Source organism: Pan paniscus, chromosome 4, assembly GCF_029289425.2.
Source record: "Pan paniscus chromosome 4, NHGRI_mPanPan1-v2.0_pri, whole genome shotgun sequence".
Lineage (NCBI taxonomy): Eukaryota > Metazoa > Chordata > Mammalia > Primates > Hominidae > Pan > Pan paniscus.
In genome coordinates, this window is record NC_073253.2 from 8,106,680 (window position 1) to 8,130,437 (window position 23,758).

General features: G+C 41.2%; 2 protein-coding genes across 9 annotated transcripts in view; one reads left to right on the forward strand and one right to left on the reverse strand.

Annotated features, from left to right (window-relative positions):
• The first annotated feature begins 16 nt into the window (after positions 1 to 16).
• MTRR (5-methyltetrahydrofolate-homocysteine methyltransferase reductase) overlaps positions 17 to 23,758 on the forward strand; it is a 50,176-nt gene continuing 26,434 nt past the window's right edge. Inside the window, exons 1-6 of one of the 5 annotated variants that reach the window (XM_055112163.1) lie at positions 17 to 472; positions 5,654 to 5,749; positions 10,349 to 10,668; positions 10,816 to 10,922; positions 19,620 to 19,773; positions 22,220 to 22,373. In XM_055112163.1, the coding sequence (XP_054968138.1) occupies positions 19,645 to 19,773; positions 22,220 to 22,373 (283 nt within the window). In that variant the 5' untranslated portion in view covers positions 17 to 472; positions 5,654 to 5,749; positions 10,349 to 10,668; positions 10,816 to 10,922; positions 19,620 to 19,644. Of the gene's footprint in view, positions 473 to 5,653; positions 5,750 to 10,348; positions 10,669 to 10,815; positions 10,923 to 17,976; positions 18,573 to 19,619; positions 19,774 to 22,219; positions 22,374 to 23,758 lie in introns of those variants that run through there. The other 4 variants (XM_055112164.1, XM_003809224.5, XM_008961431.4 and 1 more) reach the window with 4 other exon arrangements.
• On the reverse strand, positions 8,023 to 17,900 carry FASTKD3 (FAST kinase domains 3). Of its 4 annotated transcripts, none has more exons than XM_008961432.4 (7): positions 17,833 to 17,900; positions 15,511 to 16,972; positions 14,763 to 14,848; positions 11,685 to 11,859; positions 10,447 to 10,516; positions 10,013 to 10,127; positions 8,023 to 8,403 (listed from the first exon to the last, which is right to left on the reverse strand). In XM_008961432.4, exons 2-7 carry the CDS (start codon positions 16,946 to 16,948, stop codon positions 8,299 to 8,301), a joined length of 1,989 nt encoding a protein of 662 aa, XP_008959680.2. In that variant the 5' UTR covers positions 16,949 to 16,972; positions 17,833 to 17,900; the 3' UTR covers positions 8,023 to 8,298. The 4 variants fall into 4 exon arrangements, with proteins under 4 accessions (XP_008959680.2, XP_003809274.2, XP_034815616.1 ...); XM_003809226.5 differs by having other exon boundaries at positions 15,511 to 17,061; positions 17,833 to 17,894; XM_034959725.2 differs by having other exon boundaries at positions 15,511 to 17,875.

A 23,758-nucleotide genomic window follows, 5' to 3' on the forward strand; every position in this document is an offset into this window, starting at 1 on the left:
CCAGCGTCTAGCCCGCGTCTGTGTTCGGTCGTTGCCTGGAAACCGCCGCCTAGCGACCCGGAGCTGCCCTGCAGCTTTCCCGCTCCAGGGTGGAGCGACCCTCCCCTCCTCCCTCCTGGCCCCTCGACTACACACGGGGTCTCTCCTTCCTTCCTCCTCGGGAGGAGCCCGACTGGGAGACGCCGCGGGGACTACCCATTTCCAGCCCGCTCACCTTTCCCATGCAGCAGCCCCTGCTTCACTCACTGATCACTCCTTCGCGAGACCATTAGTGACTGAGCACCTAGCGCGTGGTGTGTCAGGAGCTGGAGATTGAGCCTTGAACGGAGCAGGCCTTGTCCACAGGAAGCTTACAGTCTGGAGAAGACAGATGAAAGACACGAAGAAGCCAATTGACTTGCCGAGGCTCCAGGGCAGCGCTGTCCAATAGAAACATGATGAGAGCCACGTGTGTCGTTTCTTATTTGACTCAGTAAGTCCAAAACGTTATCATTTCAACAAATGGCACTAGCTGCCTTTCAAGCGCTCGGTGGCCACGTGTGGCTAGCAGTTACAGTGTTGGCCAGTGCAGGTGTAAGGCTGCATGAATTTACAGAATCTGGCAGAACTCAGCTGCTGTGGACAGGGCTCTTGCAATCCTTTGCCAGTGTGTTTACGTTGGCCCTTGATCTGAATGCTGGGTCAATACCTGCGTTCCGTTTGTTGAAAATGTGTTAAGCTGTATACTCGTGATTGGTGGGTGTACAGCCAAGAAAAGTTAAAAACAAACAAACAAACAAAAACCATGATGACCAAGGCTTGGGAAATGCTTTAGCCAGCGTGCCTGGGAAGGCCAGCCTTGCTGAGAAGGTGGTGTTTGAGATGAAGCATAGCGATAATGAGAAGCCAGTTCTGTGAGTCTGGCAATCCCTTCCAAGCCAACTTGGTCCTCTGAGGCAGAGGCAATCTTGTGTTTGAATGGCAGCAGGAAGTGGGGTGGTGTGGCCTCATGAAGCCAGAAACTGGTAGGAAGTGAAGGTGAACAGATAGGCAGGGGCCTGATGGAGAGATCTTACAGATGATGGAAGGAGCAGTGCCCCGCCTTCTTCCCCACCCCTGCAACTAGGTAGGAATCTCTTGTCTGCCATTCTGTGATGCAGGCTGGTGGCTTAAGATGCCTCTCTCATTCTGAGGCACCTGGTGATCCACTCTGTAGAGGTCTCCAGAGTCCTAGAGATCCTTCTGGGCAGGATTTAAGACATCCCGGTGCCACCACGCTTTTTCTCTCTTTTTTTATTTATATCTGTCTCTCTCGTGGGTCCCCATGAGCTTCCTGAGAAACCCATGTGTCTTCTTTGTCCCACTAACACATCTTTTTGCTCCATGGCCAGGCAGAACACGAGTCAGCCATGAGTCAAGGGTCAGACACCAGCCCACCATGTCTCTAAGCCCCAGGGGACCTAGCAACCTCATTGGAGCCACTTGGAGAGGGTGACATATCCCTGGTGCTTGGAGATGGAGCACCATCTCTCCTACATGTGAAGTGAAGGAAAAGGGGCTCTTATTTTTCTCCCATGGGCTGAAGTCATGAAAGGCATGACTCATACTTTTTTGGCCTCATTAAAGCAGCAGCCAAATACGTTTTTTTTTTTTAAGCCCTTATAATCTACTGCCTCTCTCAACCTCTCTCAATGTCTCCAAATACACAAGAAAGGTCAACTAATGGTCACAAGATTTTGTAAGCTTTGCATTGGTGACCCGGTATCATACTTTGGAAAGTGAAGGTACTTGAAACCAATTATCTTGGGAATTCAGCTAAAACTGAGACCGAGATAATTTCTTAGTAAAAGAAATTAGTAAAGTTTAGACAGTTATACAGATGTGAATCTGCTAACTTCAATTCAGTCGGTGACATTTTGTCATGTCCTAGACCAAGAGCTCTTGAGGGCAAGGCTACCTACATCTTTTTCTTCTTGGATGGAGATATGGTTAGGCTTTGTGTCCCCACCTTAATCTCATCTTGAATTGTAATCCCCATAATCTCCACATGTCAGAGGAGTGACCAAGTGGAGATAATTGAATCCTGGGGGCCGTTTCCCCCATGCTGTTTTTGTGATAGTGAATTCTCACAGGATCTGATGGTTTTATAAGGGGCTCCTCCCCTTTTGCTCGGTGCTTCTACTTCTTGCCACCTTGTGAAGAAGGTGCCTTGATTCCCCTTTGCTTTCTGCTGTGATTGTAAATTTCCTGAGGCCACCCCAGCCGTACTGAACTGTGAGACAATTAAAACTCTTTCCTTTATGAATTACCCAGTCTCAGGTATTACTTTGTAGCAACATGAGAACAAACTTATACAGATGGCTCAAGACAGGCATACAGGCATACAGTAGGAACTCAAATATTTGAGTCTGAGACAAGGGCCTGAGTTTATTTGGGAGGTAATTCCAGGGAACAGGAGAGAGGGACCAAGAGGAGCAAGAAGCAAGAGAGACACCAAGGATGCACTACCCAGGTCACTGCTGAAGGCAACTGGTGAATGGTCATGAACCTTTCTGAGGGGCCTGGAGAGGCCTTGAAGAATTGCCCCAGAGGATCAACATGGAGGCGTGTTTCATCACTTGCTCCTGTCTGCTCGGTGGAGGCTCGCTCCTTCAGTTGTTGACTCCTGAACTTGTACTACCACTGCCCCAGGGCCTCACAGTCTCCCCTGCAGTGTCTTGCCTCCTTGGTGTCCGAGGAGCCCTGGGGCTGACAGCAAAAGACAGGGGCATGTACTGGAGGTGAGATGCTTCTTTCAAGAGGTGAGTCATAGCCCCACGGAATGGTCCACCAGAGATGAGGGTGGAATGAGATGTGAGGCCCTGAGGATGCAGGGCAGGTTACCAGAGACAGATGAAACCATGGGCAAGGCAGACTTTGGCAATTTTGATTATTAAGAGGCTTTAGTTCCTTTTTTAAAAATACTCTTTTTAAAAAAGTATTTTCCTATATGATCTTATTATATATTCCCAGGTACATGAGTGGAATACAAGGTCACAGTCATACATTTAGGCTCCTCATGTCTGTACTCGTACTCAAAAGTTCTGTGCCGGAGAAGGGAAGCATGAAAGAAGCATAAAAACCCTCCTCTCAAAGGAGGCAAATTAATAGAGTAAAGACACACACTGGGGCTGGGTTAAACATAGTGTATTAGTGAGGGTTCCCTCAAGGGACAGAACTAATAGGATGTATATATATATCTATGTAAAGATATATGTTATATATTTTTTTATATGGGAGTTTATTAAGGAGTATTAACTCACGTGATCACAAGTTCCCTGTATTAGTTCGTTTTCACTCTGCTGATAAAGACATACCCAAGACTGGGATGAAAAGAGGTTTAATTGGACTTAGAGTTCCACACGGCTAGGGAGGCCTCAGAATCATGGCAGGAGGTGAAAGGCACTTCTTACATGGTGGCAGCAAGAAAAAATGAGGAAGATGCAAAAGTGGAAACCCCTGATGAAACTATCAGATCTCATGAGACTTATTCACTACTACGAGAATATGGGGGAACCACCCCCATGATTCAAGCTATCTCCCTCTGGGTCTCTCCCACAACACATGAGAATTATGGAGATTTGGGTGGGGACGTAGAGCCAAACCATATCAGTCCTACAATCGGCCACCTGCAAGCTGAGGAGCAAGGAGGCCAGTCTGAGTCCCAGAGCTGAAGAACTTGGAGTTTGATGTTCAAGGGCAGGAAGCATCTAGTACGGGAGAAAGAGGTAGGCTGAGAGGCTAAGCCAGTCTAGTCTTTCACCTTCTTCTGCCTGCTTTTATATTCTGGCATCATTCCCAAGGCATTCAAGCCAACTTGAAGCAAGTCTCTGGATCTGCCTTTTGGTTTAATAGGAAATGCAGCAGATAGATATAGAAACAAGTTAGACAACACCAAATCAACAGTGTGGGACATTCTACAGGGCAATTGATCTAATTTCTCCAATAACTTAACAACATGAAAACTAGGTGAGAAAGAGTAGCAGTTAGAGACATAAGAGACTTCAGTGGTAGAATCTCTAAAAGTCATACGTGGACTTTGGATCCTGATTCAAAAACATCAACAGTTAAAAAATATTTTTGAGATAGTACAGGAAATTTAGAATATAGACTACACATTAAATGATGACAGGGAATAATAACTAATTTTGTTATTTGTAACAATGGCTGAATGATTAGATAAAAAAAGAAAAAAAGCTTATCAGTTATAGATGAATACTGAAGTATTTAGGATAAAATAATATGATAGCTTGGATTTCTCTAGAAACATTCCAGTGGAAAAAAAAAAAGTTAAAGAATAGATGAAACATGATTGGAAAATTATGGTAATTTTCATGCTGAATAGAGGAACTTGCAAACTTATTATACTTTTTTTTTTAGAGATGGGGTTTTGCTCTGCCACTCAGGCTGGAGAGCAGTGGCGTGATCATAGCTCCTGGCCTCAAGTAATCCTCCTGCCGTGGCCTCCCAAAGCACTGGGAATACAACATGAGCCACTGAGCCAGCTTTTCTTTCAATTCTTATACTTTTCTTTCAATTCTTATGTGTGTTCAAAATTTCCTGTAATACAAGCAAAAACAGTAGGGTTATTAAGATTGTTTCTTGTAAACATTAGAACCCAAAATATCAACTCCACCCACACACTGTGAGCACTCTGTATTGGAGACTGTGGGAGTGGGAGGGAGATGTTTGCTTTTTCTGGGATGGGATTAGAAGTACTGGATGAAGGCAAAATTTCTTTTGATGGAGCCCAACAGGGGGAGAACATCAACATGAAGGCAGGTTTCCTGACTCGTGCAGCAGGGGAGACTGCACACCACAGGAGCCTGGAGACATCGAGTCAAACATAGGACTAGACAGGGCTGTTGTAGGATTTGGGGAGGGGTGAATTTAGGTAAAATTTAATGAAGCTGAGCTGGAGAGACTCAAGCACAGCAAGTTAGTGTGCCAAAGAGTTAACAGTAACCCTGACCTAAGAAGCCGATTCAGGTCCCTCAAAGGGAAAAGAAATGTGGAACGTTGTATGCAAAATTCCCACGTCTAGAGCTCTGCAATTGAGGGGGATATTGAAGCTACTTCTCCATTGGTCAGATTGGCCCATGTGGCTCAGCTCATACAGACAACAGTTAGATGTTCCGTTTTATTGCTCTGATTTCAAACAACAAAGGCTTTAGAGAACAAAGTTTCTTAGCACTATGTCCTTGATGATAATTAACAAAGGCAGTTGTCAAAGGCTCACAGTGGCACCCCTAGAAGTCCTGACCAGCAAGTTAGCCATGTTCCTTCTTACAGACCATGCCTTACATGACCCTTCACCGCGAGGTGTGATAAAGTTTAACTGGGAATGAAGGAACACGTGTACCAATAACAATAATTGCACCCAATGTTCACTGAGTATTTACTATTTTCCAGGAATTGGGCTAAACAACTTACAAGACGTGTCTCATTTCACTATCTACACTAAGTATTTAGACTCCAAATGGGGGTGGGCATATTCCCAGTTTGGGAGATCGCAGCCCTAAGGGGATAATTTGCCTGGTTCCTCACTGAGCCAAGACCCCTCTCTGGATTTGCGCACATCATCTTCTGGTAGGTATACTTTTTTTTTTTTTAATTTTATTTATTTTTTTTTTAGGAGGAACTGACTGCTTCCGTTTTCCCAGAATTCTGTCAAATATTTATCAAGTGTCCACATGTACCCAAGCGACGCACATTCCTTACATAGAGGAAGGTAAGGAAAGGTAAAGAAGACTGCCTGTGTTGTTCAGGCAGAACTGTCACCACACTCTTCCACAGCTCCTGCCTGCCTGCCATCTACACACACACTCACAACACACACTCAGAGAGGATCCACTCTCTCCTCCAGAGATCCTCTAGTTTCAACTGCTGCAGCCCAAAGTCCTGAACTTTGCTGCCCCCTATTGATAGGCCCAAAAACTATCACTGTTGCTGCAAGGGTTGTGCTAGTAAGTAAAACAATTTTTTTTCATTCATTTTTCTTGCTTTGCTTTACTTTTGAAAACAAATATAGAAAGGTTATGCAATTATTAAAAATATTATCAAATATGTAGTTGCAAGAGCCATCATATTGAATATGTAATTGCAACTGACACATTCAGATCACTTTTGTTTGTACAGGTATAGACATACCAATGAATTCATCAGCATGAGAATTCAGTTTAAAAGGACTTAGCTTTATGATTTGACAAAGCTTGTCAAATTAGCTCGTTAGTGACACCAGCAACCTTATATCTCTCTATTAGCCTAAATTATTTTCATGTACTTTGGGATTAAAATTTGAACAGGGCCAGAGGCAGGTCTAGCCTCCCTCCCTGGGCCAACCCTGTATGCTTTACACTGGGTGTTCCAGCCATTGACAATTGCGCCCCTAGACCCTGCTCTCTTCCTTCTAAAACTCAGCTTACAAATCACTCTGAGGCTCTCTCTCACTGCCCAGGTGGGCATGAGGTATCTGTGTTCCCAGAGCCTTGACTGTGTGTCAGGGTGCCGGAGGCCTCACCACTCCCGTCGCCTGCTCACTAATCTCACCTGTTTCAAGCCCCTCAAGGGCAGGGGCTTTTTCCTATTTGGCCCTAGAGCTGGAGCATTGAGTGTGCCCAGCGTGATCAGAACTGTCTGCTGAATGTGTACGTGAAGAGGGTAGGGGAGAGCCAAATGAGACAGGCTCAGCAGAGGCTGTAAGTGAAAACTGCAGAAGGAGGAGCATCTGCTTCTGAAGAGCAAACAGGGAAAAGCTTGCAATGGATGAGATGGACTTACATCAACAGCACAGGTGAAGAATGCTCGTGCTGTATTTTTCTTCATAGCATTTATAACAGACCGTCATTACCTCTTCATGTGGCTGTTTAATTGGTTAAGTCCCTTTCTGCTCCTTAAACTGAATGCTTTTAACCTCACACCACATTTCTGGGTTGAGTTTCGCACCAAGAATTAGCTGAGTCATAGGAAGAGGTGTACAGCACAGTGAGGGTGGACCAGAGGCCAGGGAGGGAAACTGAGTTCACTAAAAAGGCAGAAAAAGACACAGGACTGGATATTAGCTGCAAGGAGGTGTGAAAGGGGTTTCTGAGGCCTGATATGATCTGGAACCGATCTTAGGCTCAGTGTCAGGAATGCCTGTTTTAAGTTATCTAATAGCTGTGAAAAAGTGTAAATCAGCTAATTACCCAGATTTCAGAGAGCTGTGAGAATCCTTCCAAGCCAGGTCCCAAATGAGCGGCAAGGTCAGCTGGGTACCCGGATACATCAGAATCTACCGTGCTTATCTCCTGCTCAATCTCAATTTGCTTCCATTGCCTCTCTCTTTGTAATTGGAGACAAAAAGTGATCTTAGTTCATCTAGTTTCCATTTCCTGTTCTAAAGATAAGTAAATAGACCCAAAAAGCTAAAGTGAAGTAAAAACCATGATGGGGTGGATGTTCAGACTAACACCAGCTAACTTGCACTGTGTGCTTACTCTGTGCAAGGCACTTTTCTAAGTGCTTTATGTAATTATCATCTCAACCTGTTACAGGTTCAATTGTATCCCTCCTCCCTCCTTCAAAAAATACACTCTGCTACTCCAGTCGGCCCTCTTGTCCTCTTCTCCCTTGAAACTGCAACCTGACTGTGATGAGGCAACGAAGGCTCTGCAATGAACTAATGACAATTTAATTCATTCTTGATTTATAATTTAGAAGATCCTCCCTCCAATCAAACAGCTCCCCAAAAAACCTACCTAAATTGCTTTTCCATTTCTCTAAATATTTATTAAAAAAAAGTTTCCATACTAATATATCTCATTAACCAGAAGATTGTTTCTGCATAATTCTATAATATTTATATCCAAAGCACTGTACTCTATTTCTCATTGCTCCTTTTCCTTACGGTAAATCTCACTTCCACTCACAGCACACAAAGAGAAAAAATTTCCTCCATCTGTTAGAAAACAAAAGGTCTCTAAAGAGCAAAATATTTTCATTTAGCAGATAACTATGACAAAATACTTAAAAATAACATTTATTCATTGAATTCCTTTACTGCACATGATCAATTGTTTGATGTACAAAAAGTATCTATGACACTAGTATTAAATTAAAATTAATTTTAAATTTTACTACAATAAATGTATACATAGTATAAGGAAAACTACAGATGCTTTCAGATCACCAGTCTAGAACATATTCTGCAAAGTGGCTAATTCACATTATATTTTTCTTTTAATACTGAGTTCCATAAAAATGCAAGTTCTTCCATTGTTTGAGTTCTGAAGTCAGTATTCATTCTTGCAACCAATGAACAGTGTTTTGAGAAAACAGTTTTCTTTGTAAATATTCCACCAATTCACGTCTTGATTTTAGCATCCCAATCTCATGATAGGGGATCTGTAAAGGTAGAAAAGTAAAACTGGTCAAGATCCTTCAAAATCTGAGGTTCCTCTGGCTATCGGTTACCTTGTTTGTTTCTTACACACTTCCCCACAGCGGAATGTAAGCTCCTGGAAGGCAAATATACCAACCAGCTTCTTCATCCTGTATCCCCAATGTCTAGAACAGTGCCTGGCACTGAGAAGGGGCTTGGTAAATATTTGATGAATTAATATGTAGAATATGCAAATAAGAATTAAACATGATCTCTTGTTCTCCAGGAGTTCACAACTTGGGTGGCAAGTTAAATTACACAATAAATATGAAAAACCAGCTGTAGGTTGGTGATCTAGTGCTAAGAGGGAGTGAGCATTTCATAGATGAGGGTGGGGATGCCGACAAACTGCTGGAAGGTAGGTATTCAGAGAGCTGGAGGACGCCGCAGGGACAAAGAGGGAATGAAGAGGGAGCGAGCAGGAGGCGCAGCCAAGGAGAGAGTCTGCTCAGCTGGGAGCAGAGGGGCCAGGTAGTAATCATGTGCCTGCAGCCTGGCCGCAGGCCAACCATTGGAGGGTCTTGAATGTTAAGATGTAGAGAAGTTTTTACTTTATTCTGTAAGCAGTAAAGAAACATTGAAGGCTTCTGAGTAGACACTGGCATGATTAGTTTTAGGAATATTCAGCTGGGGATGTGCAAGATGGAGAAAAAAGCCAGCAGATATGAAACCACAGTGCTGCCTAGTACTGACAGCTTAGAGAATTAGGGCAGCTCTCATTCTCACGCACTGCTGAGCCCTCACATAAGACCTTCTTACATTATCTACAGTGAAATATTTAAAAGGTCTTAAATATTAAGTGTTGGTGAAGCTCCTTATTTTAATGGATTATCTTGTCCATTTTTATTTATTAAATCAAGGAGAAATTAAAACAGAACATATATTCCAACAATTGAGTAATTCTAAAAGCAGGGTTAAGCATAGCTTATAATGAATATAGGTATGCCCCACTTTTGAAAAATCAAAGCTCTGAAAATTCTGTATTTCAAAATATAAGTCAAGAGATTTAAGCCGAATTAACAACGTTGGGATTTAAACTAGACGTAAGATCGGTGGTCCACTGGGCTGGCAAACCAGTTAGTACTGTAAAAGCAAATTAAAATGGAGCCTGTGCCTGAAAAATCCCTGAGCAGACCAAGCCAGTTGGGCCTTGAAAATAACCTTAACTTTGCTTAAAGTGCAAATGTTAAGCAAAATTTAACTTGGGCTATTTCTTGTAAAAGCTTCTACTACAGAAAAACAGAACTTAAGCTCAACCAATCAGAAGCATCTCACAAACTAATAATTATATAACTAGGAACTTTCCACAGAATAGTTCAAACAAGGCAGCAAGAATATGTAACTGTAACCAGTCAAGTAGATTCTTTGTGCACTTGCGTTCTTCCTATAAAAGCCTCCCTCTTGGGTTCCCAAGCCATTTCGAGTTTTGTGCTGTCCAATTCAATAATTGCTGCCTGATCAAATTCTTTAAAATTTTACTGTGCCTCAGATTACTTTTTAAAAGTAACCTGGAAAAATAATTTTGAATTAGGATTTGCTTTTGGGAAACAAAAAAAATAGGTGAAACCGTACCTGAACAACTTGATAACCGAGTAACTGTAGGTGTCTTTGTTTAATAGCTTCTTTCCCCAGTAAGTGTTTGCTATTGGAGCAAAACCTTTTTGGACCATCAATACACAGTGCTATCCTGAAAAATAAAAAAGGAGAAAAATACTTAATCTTTTAAATAATCCAAAATATTTATTATATATTTTAGTTGCCAAAGTTTATTTGGGATTTGGCTATTACTATGTGCCAATATTATTTTCAAATGAATCATGAATTTGATCTTATTAATATTAATGTTTATAAAATATTACAAGGAATTTCCCAACATGGTATTCTGAAATGTAGTATTTTAATTTCCAGAATCATATCTTTTTTTTTCACCTTCTTGAGAAAAAGATACTGCTGCTTATTAGCCTCAACGAGTCTTGTAATGTGAAAAACACAACATTTTCCTGTACCTTTTATGGATATCTTCATTAGCTGTGGATGGCAATACAAATCCTTCTTCATCTAATTTAATTTCAACATCTGGTGAGAGAAGAAAGGAAAAATTCCTCGTGTGATACCCTCACAAACACTATCTTCCTGTATTCATTTCCTTTGCTTTGCTTTGATTCCTTCCACATTGCATTGATCAACTGGACTGAAGGCTGCAAAGTAATGACCACAACCAAACAATGGTGAGAATTTTAATTCAATTGGCTTTATGATCAATCAAGTCAGCCTTAAATTAAGAAAGCTCAATAACGCTAAACCACAGAATGGGTTCTGAAGTTATCTGGGGTATGACAAGAACCATGCATGCTTTCTCTTTCCCCTTATGATAGGTGGCAGAGATCCTTCAATCCAGACTGTGAAGAAAACCCTTGAGTTAAGACATTAGACATCTGTGCAACTCATAACTTCCATCATTCCAACTTGCAGTGCCTCCATGGTAAGTAAAGAAAGCATGCCACACCCAGACACCTGGTCTGCGAGCACGGAAGGCTTCCCTGTCCTTCCCCTCTGGTAAACTGCAGTTCCCTTCGTAAAGAGAAGAGAAGTGACCATCTGAAGCCTATGAACTGCTGTCCTTTATGAGAAGGCTTTCTTCTGCTCATCAAGTTAGAAGAACTGTAAGGACGGAGGACTTGGAGTCTCTAGTCAGTGCTGTCCAGGAGAAATTTCTGTGATGTGGAAATCTTTATAATGGTGCTGTCCAATTTGGCAGCCATGAGCCACATGTGGCTACTGAGCACTTACAATGTGACTGAGGAATTGAATTTTCTTAAACTTTTAATAATTTAAATTTAAATAGCCACATGGTCTAGTGGCTACTATATTTGGACAGTACAAGCCTAGGTTATAGTAGTAGCTAACAATTAGTGAGCATTTCCTACGTTCCAGGTACTATTTTATTTAGACCTTAAGTAAGTCTTTGAGGTCAATATTACTATCATTTTACAGAGGAAGAAGCAAGCAGAAAAAGGTTAAATATTCTGCCCAGGATATTCTGCTACTACGTGGCTAATATTTGAGACTTAAACCCAGACAGTCTTGACTCAACGGCTCTGCTGCTAACCCCAACTTGCCTTCAGGGAAGGGACCATTCCATTTCGCATTTCCAGAGAACTTCTATTGCTTCTAAGTCCCATGTATCTCCAAAATCGAACAGGATGCTTAGGTTTAAAACAACAAAACTCCTTATACTACTTACCTATTGTATAACAATAGGGTGTCAACACTTTTGGAGCAAAATATAATCTTGCTCCTAAAAGGTTAGTCAGCCCAATCTTCACATATCTATAAAGCTGAGAATCCACAGGGGTCTCCAGGGAACAGCATGGGGTAAGAAATGACTTCACTTGATATTTAGGAAGGAGTTTTGGACCCTAAAAAATCATAAGTGCAAATGTGAGAAAGAAAAATAAGATATAACAACAGAGAATAAATTGAAGGTTACCTAGGTAGAAAAGTTTGATATAACATTACTTTATAGGCATGATACTTTTCCAGGAATTGGGACAGGATCTCTCTCAAAATGACAATGCAAACTTCTCTTGTTACAGTGCAAGTCTAATAGTTCAAAATGTCTTTTATATGTGTTTTTACAGTAGTCACTGGTTACCATAAACAGAAAGAAAAGTAAAGAAGGAAGGTAAAAAGGAGTGAGGAGAGAGTGAGAAGAAACATAATAATGCTAACAGTTCAAGAAACATTTTTAGAACTGAGAATTGTCCCAAGGGTCTTAAGTACACACAACTAAAGTTTTCAACACAGGTTTAATTTATCTAATCTGAAAATCCAAAATCCAAAATGCTCCAAAATCCGAAACCTTTTAAGCACAGACAGGCTGCTTAAAGAAAATGCTCATGAAGCATTCTGGATTTCAAATTTTTGAATTAGGGATGCTGAACTGGTAAATATAATGAGAATATTTTAAAATATGAAAAAATCTGAAAGCTGAAACACTTCTGGTCCTGAGCATTTTGGATAAGGGATACTTAATCTGTAATGGAAAATGTGATATAAATGACATTCCAGTTTAGGAAGAAAAGGATAGCAATATAATAAACGATGCTGGAGAAAATGGTTATTTATTTGGAAAATAACTAAATTAAACTTCTGTCATCCATTACAGATGCTAATAAATTCCAGGTGTACAACATGCTGACTATAGTTAATAAGAATGACTGCGTGCTTGAAAATGGCTGAGAGTACTTTTTTACCTTTTTTTTTGTTTGTTTTTGTTTTTGTTTTTGAGACAGAGTTTCACTCTTGTTGCCCAGGCTGGAGTACAATGACGCAACCTCGGCTCACTGCAACCTCCGCCTCCTGGGTTAAGCGATTCTCCTAACTCAGCCTCCAGAGTAGCTGGGACTACAGGCGTGTGCCATCATGCCCGGCTAATTTTTTGTATTTTTAGTAGAGACAGGGTTTCACCATGTTAGCAAGGCTGGTCTCGAACTCCTGACCTCAGGTGATCCACCCGCCTTGGCCTCCAAAAGTGCTGCGATTACAGGCATGAGCCACTGCGCACGGCAAGAGTACATTTTAAATATTCTTACCACAAAATAAAATGTTAGATATGGAGGTAATACACATGTTAATTGGTTTGATTTAGCCATTCTACAATGTATACATATTTCAAAACAACATGAACATAATAAGTATATACAATTTTTATTTGTTAATTAGAATACATAAATAAAAATTCAATTTTACTTTTAGATCAAAGATCTAAATAAAATTTAAAAGATATTATTTTTAAAAATGTAAAATATTCATGCTCTTGAGATAGGAACCTCGGAAGTCATAAAAGACAGATTCGACTACAGAACATTTAAAAATACATCATAAGTAATATTAAAAAGTAATAAAAGAGTACAAATCAGGGGAAAATATGTACAACATTCGTAATAGTTAGTATCTGTTTTACAATGAGTCCTTAAAGACAAACCATCCAACAGAAATAAATTAAGGTGTAGAAAGGCAATTCAAAAGAAATGTAAATGGCCAACACATATTTGAAAATATTCTAAACTTCATTAATGCTCATTAAAATGCAACTTAAATATATGATATGATATCCTCTTTCATGTAGTTGAGTAACACAAATTAAAGAGACTACTAACACACTGCAATAGAAGTGGAGGAGACATGGCCACCTTCATTCATTGCTGGGGAAATGTGACATCTGTAACTATTAGGGAAAAAAAATCTGCCAGTATCCATCAAATATTAATCCACTAATCACATTTTTGGGAATCTAGTTTATATATGAAAAAAACCAAAAAGGCTCTAGTATGACAGGATTTGCAAGAATGTTTATTACAGCATTCCCGATAGAGACAAAAGTTGCAAAAACCTCCAAGTGCATCAATAGTAGAATAAACACCATGAAATATCATGCCTTTCTAAAAAGAATGCATGTGATCTGTATGCACTGGCCTCGAGGGATGGCCATGATATACTGCGCATAAAAGCAAATTGTACTTTGATTAGTGAGTCTCATTCCTTGAAAAGAGAAAAAAAATAGACAGTGTTTATGTATCTGTATACATTTGGGCGTAGAAACTGCTTTTAATACTGTTCCTTTAGAAATGGTAAGAGATCGGGGTTAACTATTATTTATCTTTATATAACTTAGTACTGTCTAAGCTGTTTTAAAAAAGGGGTATTTTTCCATTCTTATTACCTTATTTCAAAAATCAGATACTCTAAACTATGATTCAGAGTCAAGTAGAGAGAAGCAGAGAGAGAATGTCATAGTCTGGTGTGCTATTTCTGATTCTACATAAGGAATGTGATAGATAATAGGATAAATCTTTACAGGTCTTTATGGGAAGAGTGAACTCTAGATAAACTAAACTCTATTAGATAAAAGTGAAATTTCTGGCTTGGCTTAAAAATGTACTGTACTTGCAAATAATTTAGGTATTTGTTCAGTCCAGACATTCACACTTTGATAACAAACAGCTATGGGAAACCTAGTAGTAAACCTAGTACTAAAACCCTGTAAAATCTTCAGAGAATGGAGAAATACTGTAACTCACATGCCTGCAGCACTTGATAAAACCTCCTAAGAAATCTTACACAGCAGGAAATTGTTCCTTCAAGAACAAGAACACAAAAATGGGGTCCATTTATCAAAGAAAAGCCTATCTGGTGGCAACTGACTCCAAGTAAATGAAATTCTGCTTTTTCAGGTTATTGAGACAGATCAGAAGTAAAGGAACTTAAAAGGAAACTGCACCCATGGGGAAATAAAGCCACATATAGTTCATGCTTTTACCTTATAGAAAGGGCATTCCAGGACTGAGGCTAAGAAAAGTTGGGTCAGTTGTGCCCGACTCAATGTGTCCAAATGAGATTCTTTACCTGAAACAGAAAGCATCCCAGTCATAGTTACGTCTGAATTGAGGTATGTATGAGAGAACATCATGAACATTCAACATCAATTTACACACTCCAGACAGAAGTATTCTATTTTTAAATGACACTATGAAATGAACTTGTTAGAATTAATTATGCCCTCCTCTTGCCACCAATGAAATTGACTTCCAAGAACCCAAGCTCCTAGCTACAGAATACAATTAAAAGAGATAAAATATGTTCACAGAATTAGTGGAAATTTCCTTTAACTATGGAGTTCCGGAAATTTGACATATTTGGGTGGCCTTGAATTAAGATGAATAATACCATCCTCTCAAAAAAAAAAAAAAAGATACAGTTGCTCACTCATCAAAAGTTCTAACATGTTAATGTGGCTATTTCCACTGCCATTACCATATCTCCTAAGAATGCTGCAATTTCTCAGATAAGGCAAAAGTCAGTTTATCTGAGACAGCTTTCTTCCCTCTACATGATTTCCTAGCATGCTTTAACTGTGTTTATGCCAGCATCTGTTAACTTCAGGTCTCATCTTCGGATCACTATGGAAGAAAAACTAAAGGCAACATATTGCCTTTATATGTGACTTGAAACCACTGCCAGTTCAAAGGTTACTTTTTTCCAACTGTCAGAATTTATAACCAACTCACCTTGCAGCCGTTGAAGGAAAAGAGGCTTGAATATTTTTGCCAGAAAGTTGACTGGATGGCATTCATTAAGTGAACATGAATGAAGAAGTTTCAATAATGATTTGGGTGGAAAATAATTGAAATGAGTGAATAGCACGTTTTCCAGCTTTCTAAATAAAGCAGAGGCATTTGGTGGCAAATAATTGAGTTTCCCAAATGGTTCCATTAACGCAGAAATCTGACGAGGTGAAAATTTTTCTGTTTGGCAAACAAAAGTTTCTGCCACTGCATTGAGGATGGGTTTTGAAAGAATCAGTTCTCTACTGCAGTACTCCATGACCCTGCAGACAACTTCAGGATCCAACGTGAGGCACACCGCAGCTACACGATGCTCTAGGGCTTTTGTAAAAAATGTGTCATGGTGCCCAAAATATATGAACGCCTCCAAGACTCTCCTAAGCTCCTCGTTAGTGAAATGTGGGACATGCCTCACGACATATTTGCCCAATTTTATAATCAGAGGAAATGCTTGACTTTGATCAAGAACCACCAGGGCAGTGAGCATTTGGCTAATCAATTTAGGACTCAGGTTGGAAACTATTGATAGGGAAAAGTTGTTTATCTTATTTAAAAATGTTTGGTGTTCATCCACTTTTTCAGTACATGCCTGCAAGATTCTATAAAGGGCCACAATATCCTCCGGGGTAAATGTTTCCAATTTTTCACCTTGCAGTTGATTTACAATGAGTTCTAGTGTCACACAACCTGAACTGTGCAGTGTAATCAGACTTTCCCCAAGAATACAAAGATTGCGAACTTCCATGCCACCTTTTCTGAGACGATTTTGGCATTCTGCCACCAGGTTCAGCAACAGGCTACTTTGAGGATCCACATGCAACAGAATCAGAGCTTGCAAAGCAGTCACTAAACTAGTGTTTGACAGCTGTGAGGGCTCCTTTTCAAACTGAAAGCATAAAGCTTGAAAGATGCTATTCTCCAGTATTTCTTTTGGCAGCCCTTGATCACCATCCTTTTTTTCCACTTCACAAATTCGTTGTAAAGCTCCTGCTGCCATAGTGTCAGGCAGGGTTTCCATCGTACTTATAAAACTTAGCACTTCTTCTGATGAAGTCAAGTTGCTCAGTCTCTTGTAAAACATCTGACTCTCCTCATTTTTAACATTTTGTTCAAGCCTGTCGCAGTCAGATACTTGAGAGAACACTGGTCCACCGAGTGGATGAAGGTCATTTCCATTTTTCGAATGAAACTTTTTACAATGGGCATGATGGAATCTGACCCCGAAAGGCTCAGGTTGTCGTGAACACAACCAAGGGCACAGACGCTCCTTGACTACCTTGTGAACATGATTTAGAGGTTGATTTTTTAAAGCAGCCAGAGCTCTATGCATCTGAAAATCAGATAAACGATAAAGGTTCTTCCTCAAGGTGATTAATGCCATACCATCAGATTCTCAATTTGATAACTAAATTAAAAAATTTAAAAACACATGGTTAAATACATTGAGAACATGATTGACCCAACATCAATGTTTATGAAACTACAAACGAGTATCTGAAAAAAAAAAAAAGGATGGTTAACATATAAACACCAGAGGAGCAAAGTCTCTGCATCCTAGAGTTAGAAGAGTGGCTGACATTGAACAATAACAATCACTATTACTTGCTAAACACTGTTGTAGGTATTCTATTAACTTACACAGATTCAGTACCTTTACTATCATTTTACACGAGAAAGAAGTTGAAGCACAAAGTTACTTTGCCCAGTTTATGCAGGTGGTTAAGTGGCAGAGCTAGGGTTCAAACTCAGGCAATGTAGCTCTTAAGGGTGGCCCTTAAATGTTGGTTGAAGGAAGAAATTGCATTTGGATAGAAATCAAAGAACAGGTAAAGTGGGCAAAATTAGGCGAGGTTAGAGCAAGGCAAGGGTAAAAACGCGCTGGAAAGGCCCTAAGCTGTTGGTTTCCCCTCGGTGTCGGGAGACGGTTAGTGTTGAAGGAAAGGGTCTACTTTGTCAATGGAAACAAGGTAGGAAAAGAAAAAGCAAAACATAGATCAATGAAGGGAGAAGGTGGGGCGGCCAGTCCAGATCTAAAGACGCCGCGGGGGGATTTGGCAACACGTGTGTGCAAGACAGACAGACGGGAGGCCCCGCGGCGCGTTTTCCTAGGAATGAAAGGGACCCGCGGGGCGAGCACCCCCAAACTCGGCGCCCCGGGGACCTGCGCTGAGACACGGGCCGGGCGGCGCAGCCTGAGGAGAAAGCCGGCCAGGTCTTTGACACCCAGCCGGACCAACTGCGCGGAGACCCCGCGTTGACACCTACCGCGCTCTGCCGGGCAATCACTCCGGGTGGTCGCGGAAGCGCCTGGGCGTCGTGGGCCTCCGTAGCAAACGCGGGGCGGGAGCACGGCTCAGGGCGGCGCAATGTGATTGGCCCAGGTCCCCTTCGGAGCTTTCTATTGGGCCTGGGTACCGAGCATGGGCGCTGCGTCAGTGCGCGCTGGCGCAAGGTTGGTGGAAGTCGCGTTGTGCAGGTTCGTGCTCGGCTGGCGCGGCGTAGGTAAGCTGCCTGTCGGCTACGGTTCCCGGATTCCGGCCGCTCGCCCTGCACTAATCTCCTGGGAGAGGCGGCCCGGGGCGGGGGTGGGCAGCCGGCTTGCGCCCGTGGTTCCCACGCCCTTCGGTCTCCGGGGGTCGCCGCGGGCGCGGGCTCGGGCTCGGACTTGGCCTTTGGCCTTTGGCTTTGGTGTCCCCGGGAGCGTGTCCTTGGGCTCGGCGTCGGCCTCTGCCCCGGGAGGCCCCTGGGCGGTGTGGGGTCTCTCCTCCTGTTCTGCCTTTGGTTCTAGGCGCTTTCCAGGCCTAGGGAAACCGCACTCGGGGACGCGGGGAACTGGGGAACATGCCGGGTTGGGGCGGCGCGCTCCGGGGAACCCGGGACGTTCCGAGCGCCCACCCGGCGGGACGCGGCCGTGAGTTCTGCCCGCGGCCGTGAGCTCTGCCCACCGCCTCCGCGCCGCCTCCGGGGCTGCTGGGACCCGGGCCTCCGCTGAGAGTCGTGGGAAGGTGGTGCCGGATTGTGGGGCAGTAGCAGGGATGAGGGGTTGATTGATCCTGGGAAGCCCTCAGGATATGTGTTTCATGGGAAGTGATAGAAATTTTAGCTGTAGTAAGGTTTTCATTATCGTTTCCACCGTTTTCTGTGAGCTGTCAATATGTAGTGTTTTCATATTGTTTATTCACTCATTTAGATAACTTATCGAGTACCAGTTTCATGCCAGGTGCCGTTCTGGGCGGTTCATTCACCGAAAGCCAAGATTTTGGTTTGGGTTTCAGTTTAAATCTGTCTCTGCAAATTGACAGCCCACCAATTTTAGCCGTTAGATGAGTATGGAAAAAAATCTGTGAGTGTCGTTTGTTTTACTACTGCTTATCTCTTGCGGAAAAACGTGTTAGTAAAATGTTTAAGTGGATTGGAAATATTTTTTCGTTATATGCATCCGTATGTATATATGCCCATACACTCACATATTTTTGATTTGCATTAAATAATGAGAGTATGTGCTTCAGTTACCTTTAGTACTACGATTAGTTTGTTCAGCGTTAGGATCAAATAAGGACCAAGAATCCTATCATTTTAATATAGTCTTTACTTTTATCTTTTTTTAAAAAGAGGAAACCAAAAGCTATTTAAGACTGTTGTGAATGATACTGGGGCTCAACTTTTGTTCAGGTTCTTGGCTTGTGCCCCATCGTTTTTCAGGTAGGTGGTAATACTCTCATTTTTAGGATAAAGGAGCTGTGGTACGGATCATTTGGGGAGCTTGTCTACAGGGTTGCACTTAGGAACCACAGATTCAAGCCCAAGTAGTTTCGAGCCGATCATCTGATTTCTGAGCCATGGAATTAGAGTTTCATTCGTACACTCTCCTTAATTTGATGAATTCTTATTTAGGCTCATTTGAGATTGGTGCTGAAAACAAATTTAGAAAAGGCCATTTCATATTATGTGTGGGTATTGTTGCATTGTTTCTTAAAGATTGAGGGAGAATTAATATCTTTAGGTTGTTACTGCTTCATTAAAAAGAGGATCTTTTTTCCCCCATTTTTCAGTTTCACTGTTACATGCCTTGAAGTGATGAGGAGGTTTCTGTTACTATATGCTACACAGCAGGGACAGGCAAAGGCCATCGCAGAAGAAATATGTGAGCAAGCTGTGGTACATGGATTTTCTGCAGATCTTCACTGTATTAGTGAATCCGATAAGGTTAGAGCCGTTACAGTGGATTTTACCGTTTTGTGCTTTGAAGAATTTTGGTTGGGAAGTGATATTTATGAAACAATAAAAGGACACTAATACCACCAGATAGTCTTTGTTTTTTAACAGAAATGTATTTGTTCAATGGTATAGTAAGATATCACCAGCATTTTTTTAATATAGAAGTGTGTAGTTGAATTAGACTAAATGGTCTCAAAAATTGAAACAAGTAACAACTCCTTAACTGTAAATGACAGAAGTAGCATATGCTGTGTCTGTTTCACAGGGTGGCTGTGAGAACAAGTGAGATGTGTGTTTGCCTGCTCAGGTGTGCTTTCCACCTCTTGAATCTCAGTGTCCCACTTTTTTCCCCAAAAGAAAGGCCTTGCCGTGCGTGTTAGAGTTCCTCCTGATGAAGGACCGCCTAGATTCTTTTGTGAAATAGAATTTAAAGTAGTAGTGTAAGGATCTGGAAAAAACTCGGCTGCTTCTTCAGGGACTAGTTGTTTATGTTCAGTCTCTGCAGAAGTTCCTGCCTTAGGGTATATGCAACTTTACCATCTTGTGTTCTTTTATTTAGTTTGCTGCCTCCAGATTATACTATTTCAGACAATTCAGGCGATAACAGTTGGCAGGGGCTTTATACCACAAGATGATTTGCCAGCCGCTAAGCAGTTAAAATTCACTTCAACATTTCAGAGACTGTCCTACCAGTGCTCTCTCACTCAAGTGCACAACCCTCTCTGGCCTTTCCTGAAACTCCAGTTCAGAACACTAGACTGTGTGCAGCTCAAGTGAATTATAAACCCAGCTCACGGAAGGAGACTCACCTAGTTCCTTTATGCAGCCCTGCCACGGTAACTTTGGACACCAGAGAAAAGGGAGCTTCCTGGAGGAGACTGCCAGTCAGCAGACTCTGTCATTCTACAGTAACTTAAGTTCACATTGCAGTGCCACATGATGAAGTATCTGAATCTGTTACTTTGGACAAAACCAAAGCCATCAGTATCATAAAACTAGTCCTGATTTGACCCCTTGTGGTTGACCTCAGTAAGTTGATCAGCAGGTGTTTTGGCAGTCAGATGAATGGTGAATTTTTTTTTTAACACCAGGATAGTCATGCTATTTATCCTCCCTGGCTGATGGTTTCATCTAGCTGTTCATAATCTAATATCCTTCCTAGTTCACATAGTCCTTTTCAAGGTACTGACATTACTTACACAAACTCTGTATGTAGAGTTTAACACACAACTTACATAGAGTCTTGGAAGCATTAAATACTTCGGTAAAAAGTTAAGTCATTACCTCTTTTATCAGTGTGAAAAATAAGGTGAATTATTTGGAGCCAAATTCGATGGTGTTCATGGGCAGTAAAGCTTGTGGAGTCTTACAAGTAAGACAAGGAAGTGTTCTGTTTGAAATACTTAAATTTACACGAGAGTAAGAATAAAGAAACTTGATTTGTAAGAGTTTATAGCTCAGCTTATAGCTAATGATATTCTCAGAGTTAAGTGAAATGCTCTATGTGAAATATTTAAACTTACCTGAGAATAAGAATAAACTTGATTTGTAAGAGTTTGTAGCTCGCTTATAGCTAATGATATTCTCAGCTCTCTGGAAACCTGAGGGAATGAGCGGTTCTTGATAGCCAGGTCCCTGATTTAGAAGGGGTAACACTTTTAATTTCCCAGTTTTAAAATGCCCTGTTGTCCCTCTGCCTTAGTGTCACATGCAGTACACATGGCTGGTTTTATATTTTGCTGAAGATTTCAGAGCTGTTGTGTTTTTATTGCTGTTTTTCTTTACCACAGTATTCTACTTGTTGCTTCCTTGTCTTGGCATTCTAATCCTGAGTGCTTATGTATCAGTTCTCTTTATTTCTGAGTCTCCCCATCCCCATTTTAACACCTCTTTCCTTGCTTTTTTTTACTTTCTTATGAAAAGACGTTTCCACCCAGTTAGCTGCTGTTCCTCCTTGGCAGCTCATCACAGTGCCTAGGTGCCTCATCTTGGCTCTTAGCAGTGCTGATTTGCCTTGCAGATTAGAGCTCATGTTAATGTTTGGCCCATGACTCAGTGGCAAAGAGTTGACTATATCCTATTTCCTCTGATTTTTCTAAAAATGAAAGACTGGGACTAGATGGAAACCTGGGATGGGTACTGTCTGTGCCTGTCCCTGCCTTTCGTACACAACATGAAGAGAAAGACGTGTTAATCCCCCCCACCTCTTGATGAGCATCAACAAAACAGACGCAAGGTTTCCTTGAATGACATCCTGCATTAGGCAAATTGATTAAGCTGAGAGCACCTAGTCACTGGACTGGTCATCTCAAAAAAACTGGCAAGGAAGAAGATTGAAATACAAGACAGGAAACTAAGCTGATTGCTTTGCTGCTGAGTTAAATCAAAAATGCATGTAGTGTTAGGTCCCTGACTTGATATCCTTGTTTTGTAGTATGACCTAAAAACCGAAACAGCTCCTCTTGTTGTTGTGGTTTCTACCACGGGCACCGGAGACCCACCCGACACAGCCCGCAAGTTTGTTAAGGAAATACAGAACCAAACACTGCCGGTTGATTTCTTTGCTCACCTGCGGTATGGGTTACTGGGTAATGGACTCTCTCTTCTGATCTTACTATAGTATACTATTGATATCTCTGGTATCTGAATTATCTTTCAGAACTATGAAGTGTGATCATATAGGTTTTGTCTTTCTTATGTATATATTATGTATATGTATATATAAAAGTATGTAATGTGCTACCTTTTCTGAATCTTCCCCAGAGTTTACCCCAGAGCCACACCTCTGCAGAACCTCTTGAGTAGCATTTTAATTAAGGATGCACCTCAGATGCAGCCATGAAACATTTTCAGAATAGCAGTGGCTGGGCCTCATCCTAAACCTACTGAAACAGTCCTTGAAGAAGCAACCCCTCATGCCATTCCTTCATTTAGAAAAGCAGAACAAAACAAAACACTCCCAATGATTTTGATAACTTCTCTAAGAACGATTCTCCCAGAATGAATGATTTTCATTTCCCAGCTACACATCAGGATTAGCTATGGGAGTTTTTACTAAATTCTATGACTTAGGCCCACCTCCAGTGATTCTGATGTAATTATTCCAAGGTAGGGCCCTGGCATCGTTATTTTTAAAAGCTCCCAGGTGATTCTAACATATGTATCCCAGGTTAAGAAAAACTGACTTAGGACTCTGTGAACCATAGTTTAAAAATGTTAAAGGATCAAAAGAACCAGATCAGCACAATATGATACCAGAGGGAAATTGAGGGTCTGCATTCCTGACTTGTGACCTATATTGTTTTATCTTTGAGGATTATTTTTTGGAGAGGGTATCTAGCAAGGATGGGTTGAGTATAATAAATAACTGATTAGAAATTTGAGATTGTAACCCTGCCAATGATCTGTCATATATAACATGTTCAAGAGAGTATTTCACAGTATTTATAATTTTTTTTACCTCAAGTTTTTATACTTTCTGTATTTTCAAAGAGAGAACACGTACTTGTTTGAAAATCCAGAAAAGACAGAAACAGAAGCCTGTCCCACTGTTCCAGTCAATGTTAGGCCTAAGCGTGGAACCACTCATTTCTCACCCTTTTGTAGAGAAAGAACATGGAGATGACTGCACAACTGAGGGATTTAAGCTTTTTTTTTTTTTTTTTTTTACCATGAGACATAGAAGCAATTCTTGATTTCCCCAACACAGAAACATACCACATCGTTAATTGTGGTTATATATATGGCTGGTGTACCTTTCTATATCAGGAGTCAGTAAACTCTATAAAGGTCCAGATAGTAAATATATTAGGCTTTGCAGGCCTACTCAACTCTGCTGTTATGAATAATATGTACACAAGTGGACTTGACTGTCTTTTAATAAAACTTTATTTACAAAGAAAGGCAGTGCATGGTATTTGGCCCAGAAGCTATGGTTGGCTGACCCCTGCTCAGTATCAGAAAAAATGTACAG

What these genes read in the sequence shown, in the direction of transcription:
- FASTKD3 (XM_008961432.4), bottom strand. Translation starts at nt 16,948, where the DNA reads ATGGCATTAATCACCTTGAGGAAGAACCTTTATCGTTTATCTGATTTT. An exon ending in ACCCTATTGTTATACAATAG is followed by an intron (nt 10,517 to 11,684) that starts GTAAGTAGTATA and finishes TTCTCTCACCAG; the next exon opens with ATGTTGAAATTAAATTAGAT. An exon ending in TCGGTTATCAAGTTGTTCAG is followed by an intron (nt 8,404 to 10,012) that starts GTACGGTTTCAC and finishes CTACCTTTACAG; the next exon opens with ATCCCCTATCATGAGATTGG.